Genomic DNA, 9,311 nt, shown 5'->3' with positions numbered 1-9,311 from the left:
ATAAAAACATTTCCCTCCTCCCAAACACACCCCTATTGGTCAAGCTATTCTTCAAACCATTAAAATTTGGATTAAATTATTTATATATTTCATTTCTGTTTAAGTTTGGTAGGAAAAGGGTAACAGGGATGCATTTGGTGTGATGAACCAAAAGTAATCTAATTTATAACAATTCTATAGAGAATTAATAATGTCATTAATCATTTATATTCTTATATCATAAGAGGGAATATTCAAAATAGTATTTTTTTTTCTTCTTTTGCAATTTGCCCGAGTATGGTTTCTGGCTAATTATCATTTAATTTTCATTTGCAAATGTACATTATACATCTGGACTTCCATGTGTCCTATTCATGTCCCTCTAATTTCCAGTAGTCATACACAACTGAGTCTTTGGAATCGACTTTCATATTATATTTTATGTTCTTTAATATTTTATTCATCTTAATTTACGTGGTATTTTTCTAATTTTGATATTCAAATAAATTTAAATTTGATCAATTTTTTATATATATTTTTAAAATAAATTGTTAATTATTGTGACTTAAAGTACTTTTTACGTAATTTACAAATATAAAAAAATTTATTTAAAAAATTTGAAAATTTCATAGGCAAATTTCCAATCAAACTTAAACGGTTTGACTCTCGAAAAAACAAAAAAATGCTACATAAATTAAAACAAAGGAAATAATTATATTTTGTTATAATAATTTAAAATATCCAAACAAACGAAATCGATATAATTTTTTTTGGCGCTTATTATTAATTTATATGGAAGTTTTTGGATTATAATATATATGTCGACAATACACAAAATTATCCATACAATTGATTATTATGAATATGGACATCTCAAAATATCTAAACATGTTGTCGACACTCTATCCACTCTTCAACTAGAATAAGTACACAGGGTTTTATCTTGCTGGCACAAAAGACTTTTTCTTGAATTGGAAAAATTATATAAATACACCGTTTAACCTATCATACTTTCTAAAATTTCCTTCTATTTAAATTTTTTATAAATATCCATATATAGATCTCAATCCTCTCAGTATATTAAGTAGTGTATCATTTGCAATGTATCAGACAACCAATGAATGTATTCGAGAACAATAAAAAATACGAATTTTTTGTAATTGAGGAAACTTTAGAGATAAGATGTAATTAGCTCCAATTATATGGGATTTGTGTAAGTTATACAATTTTTTTTATCAATATGTCTATTTGAATTGTTGAGTCATATTATATTTAGAGAATCAATTCACTCAATTGATCAAACATACATTAATTCTAGTTAATATTTGGTGATAAAGCTGTTGCTCATAACTGTAACTTAAGTTATCCCACAAAAGGTAGAAAAGGGAAAAAAAATTACTAATTTGAAATTATACAAAAGAACGGTCATCTCTATAGGTTTAATATTTAGATGGATAACCTAAATTATATGTCATATGCTCTATTACTGTCGTACCAAAATGTTTTTATATTGAATCGTCAATTGACCGGAATTTGAAAAGGAAAATTTTATGCAGTATAAATGCCAGAATTTTATTAAGGAAAATTTAAAAATATGAAGAAATAAATATCCTCGACGTATATTACTATAAAAAAATAAATTCTCTTTTGATATTGAGTAATAAATATTCTCCGGTTTGTACGTCAGTAGCACTTTTAAAATGATTTTTAGCTTTTACATTATCAACTTTTGTTAATTTTTTTTTTATATTTTTTTTTACTTGTAAATTGTAATGCCATAGCGCACGCGCTCTCTCTCTTTAAATTGATTATCGATTTATAGGAAAAATATTTTTTCTTTGAAATTGAAAAAAAGTATGAGAAATTATGACTCCCAGCTTAAGATTAGAAGTCTCTCATCGGCAAAACACATGAGAGAGGCTGAGTATATAAGTAAGCAGGTTTTACCAACTAGTGACGCATTTTAAGCCGTGTGGGTCTAGGTCAAAGTGGACAATATCACTAGCGGGCTGGACTATTACAAATGGTATCAGAGCCACTCATGTGTCAGACTGTCAGTCTTGTCGATGTGGGCCAGAGTTCAATTGACTTTAGGCAAATTCTTATAAAGCAGGGCAAACCTCAGTGTTGAGTCTAAGCAAATCCCATTCAGTGGAGGCAAACCTCAACCCCACAGAGTTCAATTGAGTTTAGACAAATTCTTGTAAGGCAGGGCAAACCTCAGTGTTGAGTCTAAGCAAATTCCATTCAGTGGAGGCAAACCTCAACGAGAACTCTGAGTTCATAGATGGGGTGTATGTGACGCCCCTTCTTAAGATTAGAAGTTTCACATTGGCAAAATATAGGAGAGATGTTGGGTATATAAGTAAGCAGATTTTACCAACTAGTGTCGCGTTTTAAAGTCGTGTGGGTCTAGGTCCAAAGTGGACAATATCACTAGCGGGCTGGGCCCTTACAGAAATAATAATCAAATGTGATACCCGACAAAGTATTGTTACAAAAAAGTATTTTTTTTTTATCTCTTTATAAGAGTTCCTTCCCTTTTTCCTCACGTAGTCATGTGACTCGAACTCACAATCTTAGAATTGAATTGAGAGTATTATCATCCGAATACAACCCCCTCTTGTCAAATTAATTTTTTTTATTGTTATATAACAATAAATTTAATGTTATAATATGACAAAACGTCTTAAAAAGAATCGAAATAAACATTATATTAAAACTAATCATCCGTACTGTCAATCATCTAAACAAAAAGGAGATTATTGTCCATTAGAAAGTGAAAAAGAAAAGATATGTTAACACGACATGATGTAAAGAAATATATATATTTATTATTCCTATAGTTGACATCAATAAATGCATATAATAAAATGAAATTGGGAGAAGTCATATAGTGCATTATTGTGGTACCAAAAATGTTTTTATATTTAATTGACTCGTGAATTTTATTACAACGTGCTTTAATCTAAAGTTTTTCCCCAATCCCTGGGTCCCACCACCACTAACCCCGCCCCCCTTTCAGATTCTACGTTTCTGAATATTCTTTTAAGAAATTAAAATTTATTTAAAACCCTAATTGAATCTATTATCTCTTATATGCACTTGTTCACCTCTTTTTAATGAAAAAAAAATCAATTAAAATTTTAAATTAGTCTTACATATTCAAATTTTAATTTTCAAAAACAAATTAGAGAAAATTGTATAACTAATTTTTTTTCTTATCGTGAATGTGAAGAAGCTACAGAGTGAAAATGTTAGTATAAAAAAATTCAAGTGTAACACTTGCTATATGTATCTTTATTGTCTATCTACGCAATTGACTTATTGCTATTGGGGTCGGAGACTCGGAGTGTGTGCTTTCTCAAATCGCATGATATTTTGGATATCAAAATATATTCAAATGCTTTGTCTGTCTTTGACTCAAGCTCACAACATTAAGGTTGAAAGTGAAGAATATACTTTTACTTGTCACTTTGTATCAAGCTGAAAAGACAAAAACAAAATCATATTTTATCTTTAACAATAATGTTAAAGAACTTATTCCGTAAATCATTTTTGAAGATCTAATACTTAAAAATCAATTAATACAGATATTATAATAAAACACTCATATTAATTATTTTTAAAGAACATATAAAATTTAAAATGAATGAATAAAAGTGAAGGGAGAACGTAATTTTTTACAACAAAACTGAAGTTTTTCCTCGGTGTAAGATGTGTAAATGATTTTTAACGGTATTTGGTGTTTAAATGACTAATATGATAAGATGAGTATGTTACTACATCCATTACTCTAAAAATAAAATGTATATTTTTATTATGTAATATAATAAATTTTTCATTTTAAATTGTCTTGTTCTAAAAATAAATGTATATTTTTTACTTATGTTATACTAATAAATTGTGATTTTATTTATTATTCCTGCTAAGTAAATACAAGACAATTTAAAATGAAACTGAGGGAGGGAGTATCTAATTTGTACACATTTCAACTCATTATGGCCAAATAATTAATTGCTACACGACGTGAATACCAGAAGACAGACTCGCAATTTCATTACTCCAAACTTGGAGGAATTAAAAATAATTAAAGAAAAAAATCACTTTAGAAGGAAAAATACATATCAAAGTTGATGCTCGAAATTACTCTCTCTGTCCAATAATAATTGTCAATTATTAACTTGATACACAATTTAAGAAACACTAGATAATAAGAGTAATAATATTATATCACCCTTTGAATATATTAAATTTAATGAGTTAAAAATTATATTAGATATTAAATAGTATTTAATAGCAAAAAATAAATAAACATAAAATAAATAAATTATCTTTTAATTTTTCAAATTGAGCAAAATATTATTAAATACTAATTATTTTTAGTATATGAACAAATAAAAATAGACAGAACGAGTACTAGAAAGAATAAGGAAAACGAGAGAGAGACTTTTTTTAATTGCAAAAGCTAAGTTCCCTTAATGTGATGATAATAATTATTAAAACATGGTTGACTTATTATATTTATTAAATTTATCCACCAAAAGGGTATAATTGGCATATCAAAACTTGGTGGTTCCATATAAATACAGGAGTTAAATGCCCTATGTAGGACGCACAACTCTTTTTAATTGCAAAAGTCAAGTTCCCTTAGTTCCTCACTCTTTGGAGTACTAAGTTTTTCTTTTCTTTTTCCCTCAAGAATATATGAGATTCTAGCCGATAACCTATCTTATTTTTAAGGCTATCAATTTCAGACTCCACTTATTATAATTATGGCGGTTAAATGTGAATCATCGCCGATGCATGCCACCTCTAGCGGATTACTACAAGGAGATAATCCGCTGCATTATTCACTCCCTTTGGTGATTGTACAGATATGTTTGGTGCTTGTACTCACCCGAGTCCTCGCTTATATTCTCCGTCCATTAAGACAACCGCGTGTTGTTGCTGAGATTATTGTAAGTTTTTCTTCTTTTACATTGCCCTCTTTCTCACGGCTTAAGCCAATAGTTTTACACTTTCCTTCTTATGATCTAAGATAATATAGTGCTAAATTTTCACTTCATTAAATGAATATTTCAATTAATTTATTTTATATTACACTTTTATTATTGAAGATATGAACTTCTCTTAACAAATTAATCATTATTGTTGCCTCCACGTTCAAAGGACTAATTTGGCGTCGAATTGTTGGTACCACATTTATTCATGCAACCAGAGTTTTTTTTTTTTTAATAAAAATAATTAAAAATTCCACCTTAAGAACGTACATATTACTCCATTTAATTATTTATTCTTTTTAAACGTACCTCGGGTAGGTTTTAACCTGACTGTTGCTAGCCAACTCTTAGGAAAAAGCTGTCTAGAAAATATATTTTATGTATGAAAATCATAGTATCCAAAATTAATTTACTTATTCCACATCATATATAAATATTGACTTTGTAGCATGGACTTATAATATATGATGAAAATCAATTCTATAATAGAGGAGATTCTTCAGATCCCTCTGCATCAATTGTGAAAAGTACATTTAATTAAAAACGGAGGGAGTTGTTAAGGTTTATAAATGAAAGAATCAATTTTTATAACAATAAAGCTTAGTTCAACTTTTTTGATAATTTTTTAATCTGATGAATGTAATTTCCTTGCTTTGCTTGCTTATATTGATCAAGTATACACGTCGATATTTTTTAGGAGTCAAATTTTTTTTCTTAATGATATACATGGTTTCATGATTTTTTTCTTAATTGAATCGCCGTTTATAATTTGCTTCAGAAAAACTTAATCCTAAATTATCATTACTTTTTTTTTATCAGAGGAAAAATCCAAAATTTAAATCTAATGAAATTAAAATGAGTGACATCTTATCATAAATATACATTTTAATTTGAATTAGTATTGTAATATACATGTAATTTAAACCAAAACCAACATGCATGTTGATCAAGTGATCAATGTCCTAGATCCGCCTCTGGTACCATAAAAAAAATTTGACAATTAATTATTTTTATTTTTTGCTAGGGAGGTATTTTACTAGGTCCATCTGCGCTCGGACGCAACAAAAATTATCTAAACGCGATATTTCCACCAAATAGCCTCCCAGTGTTGGATACATTGGCTAACCTTGGCCTTCTATTCTTTCTTTTTCTCGTTGGGACTGAGTTAGACCCAAGATCTCTTCGTCGAACCGGAAAGAAAGCTCTATGTATTGCCCTTGCTGGAATTACTCTCCCTTTTGTTTTAGGAATTGGGACATCTTTTGCTCTTCGATCCACAATTGCCCAAGGGGTTAATCAAGCCCCCTTTCTAGTCTTTATGGGAGTTGCCCTTTCTATCACTGCCTTCCCTGTCTTAGCTCGTATTTTAGCTGAACTCAAGCTATTAACAACTGATGTTGGTCGAATGGCTATGTCCGCTGCGGCGGTTAATGACGTGGCAGCATGGATTCTACTAGCTCTTGCTATTGCACTTTCAGGTTAGATACATGTTGAACATTTTCTTTTTGGATAGTGTATAGTTGAAGAAATATAAATATTTAAATTTTGAATTCGCGTCTTTTATGTTATGTTGTAGGTTCGGGGTCTCCAATTGTTTCTTTGTGGGTCCTGTTGAGTGGGACAGGTTTTATCCTTCTTTGCATAGTGATTGCACCTAGAATATTCAATTGGATGGCAAGGCAATGTCCTGAGGGAGAGCCGGTGAATGAGTTGTATGTGTGTGCTACATTGGCGATTGTTTTGGCCGCGGGATTTGTCACTGATGCTATTGGAATTCATGCTTTATTTGGGGCTTTTGTGGTTGGTGTTCTTGTACCAAAAGAAGGGCCATTTGCAGGTGCTTTAGTGGAAAAAGTGGAGGATTTGGTCTCAGGGTTATTCCTACCATTATACTTTGTGTCTAGTGGATTGAAAACAAATGTAGCTACTATTCAAGGTGCTCAATCTTGGGGTCTTCTTGTTCTAGTTATAACTACGTCTTGCTTTGGGAAAATTGTTGGTACTGTTTGTGTATCTCTCATGTGCAAGTTATCTGTTCAAGAATCGTTAGCACTTGGTTTCTTGATGAATACTAAAGGACTAGTGGAACTCATTGTCCTTAACATTGGCAAAGATAAAGGGGTAAGCTTTTTTCATCTGTTTCATTTTACGTGACATTCTTTCGTTTAAAAAATAACTTTCATGATATGCTCTTATAGCATTTACTCCAAAGAGTCTTTCGTTCTTTTTTAAACATATTTTCCAATCAAACAGACAAACACCATTATATTTTGCAAGTAACTAAAATGATATGTTTTGTGGTATTAATTTTGTAGGTATTGAACGATCAAATATTTGCCATTATGGTGTTGATGGCACTCTTCACAACATTCATGACAACACCACTAGTTATAGCGACCTACAAGCCAGCCAAAATGGCCGTAACAGAGTACAAGAACAGAACAATAATGAGGAAAGACACAAGCAAGCAACTTCGAATCTTGACATGTTTCCACGGCACAAGAAACATTCCCACACTCATAAATCTCATCGAAGCCACTCGTGGAACAGAGAAAAAAGAAGGACTCCGCGTCTATGCGATGCACCTCTTGGAGCTCACCGAAAGACCCTCAGCAATTCTAATGGTCCACAAGGCCCGAAAAAACGGACTCCCCTTATGGAATAAAGAGAAAGCAGGCGAATCAAACCAAGTGATTGTCGCATTTGAGACATTCGGACAACTCAGTAAGGTGTCTATAAGACCAACCACAGCAATCTCCCCTATGTCCAGTATGCACGAAGACATAATTGCTAGCGCGGAAAGAAAAAGAGTTTCGATGATAATTGTACCATTCCACAAACATCAGAGACTCGATGGACATTTCGAAACAACTCGTGCTGATCTCAGAAACGTGAATCGAAGAGTCCTCGAACACGCACCGTGTTCAGTTGGAATAATAATTGATCGAGGACTCGGTGGGGCATCTCATGTGTCCGCTAGCGAAGTTAACTATACGGTCCTAGTTTTATTTTTCGGGGGCCATGATGACCGCGAAGCGCTTGCCTACGGCATGCGCGTCGCAGAGCACCCTGGCATTACATTAAACGTGGTCCGTTTCATAATTGATCCGGCAGTTATTGGAGCGAGTGTCCACGTGGACATCGCTCAGAACTCCGGTCCTGTACCGGAGTCATCACAAGAGGACGATATTTTTCTTTCTGATCTGAAACAGAAATCAAGCGGTGACAGTTCTATTATTTTCCAAGAGAGTATTGTAAAGGATGTAAGAGAAACTATAGAAGTTATTCGCGGATTTAAAAAGTGTAATTTGTTTATAGTTGGGAGGATGTCTGAGGGACAACTGGTTTCAGCATTTGATTCAAAAAGTCATGATTGTCCAGAATTGGGGCCGTTGGGGAATTTGCTGATTTCCGGTGAAATTTCAACATCGGCATCAGTGTTAGTTGTGCAGCAATATCGAAGCGAATTACCTCAAGAATCACTAAGGTCTTTGAGGGTTGGAGATTCATCAAGAGTTGGATCATCAAGGATTGGGCATTCAGCAAGAGTTGGACATTCAACAAAAGGAAATGATGGTGATGAAGAAGTAACTGAGATTTAATTTTTCTTGTAGAGGGGTAAATAAGGTATTTTACCAAATATCACAAGGTTAAAATTATGTATATATGTTTCTTAACCTATGGTATCGGTTTTTTTTTTTTTTAGTGGGTTTTGTTGTAACGCAAAGCGTATATATCAAGTTAATTAAAGTTCTTGCCTTGTTGCATAATATTCGTAACTAACTTTAAGCTTTTGATTATTGTTGAGATGTGTGGTTATTCCATCTAAAAGAAATTCTAATTGTTTGATAGATGAGAGTTTTATTATTTAATGTATTTTTAACATGCATCCTTACATGTGATCAATTTCTTTTTCACAAGTAAAATATGTTTTTTAATATCATGTTGAAGTGTATGATCATTTCCATGTAAAATAATGAAACTCTTGAAAATAATAGTAGATTTTTATTATTTAATTGTTTTCTAAGCAATCTTATGATATGATGCAATTTTCTTCTTGTCTAATAAAAATAGGAAATGTCCCATCATTGTACAAGATAATCTTATTTTCCTTAAAAGGAACTGGTTGTACTTTTAATGAATCAATGCAATCAGTTAGTTACATTGATTTATTTTAATAAAGTCAACTCACGTTTCACAAACAACTAGTACTATCATTTCAAGCCTTTGTATATATCAGATTCACTATATGCTAGTCTTTAATTGTATTAAGAGATTTGTATGTCGGGGGTTCATCCGTCGGTTTGGGTCATGAGTTATTGATAAAAA

The 9,311-nt window shown here is 31.6% G+C and overlaps 1 protein-coding gene across 1 annotated transcript; it reads left to right on the top strand.

The window, feature by feature from the left end:
* The first annotated feature begins 4,592 nt into the window (after positions 1–4,592).
* Positions 4,593–8,584, top strand: LOC125846539 (cation/H(+) antiporter 18-like). Its single transcript, XM_049526001.1, has 4 exons — positions 4,593–4,940; positions 6,007–6,460; positions 6,559–7,103; positions 7,298–8,584. Exons 1-4 carry the CDS (start codon positions 4,755–4,757, stop codon positions 8,582–8,584), a joined length of 2,472 nt encoding a protein of 823 aa, XP_049381958.1. The 5' UTR covers positions 4,593–4,754.
* The last annotated feature ends 727 nt before the right edge of the window (positions 8,585–9,311 follow it).

The sequence above is a fragment of the Solanum stenotomum genome, chromosome 12 (assembly GCF_019186545.1).
Source record: "Solanum stenotomum isolate F172 chromosome 12, ASM1918654v1, whole genome shotgun sequence".
Lineage (NCBI taxonomy): Eukaryota > Viridiplantae > Streptophyta > Magnoliopsida > Solanales > Solanaceae > Solanum > Solanum stenotomum.
Note: the sequence above shows the minus strand (reverse complement) of the source record. Positions and strands in the feature narration are given on the sequence as shown.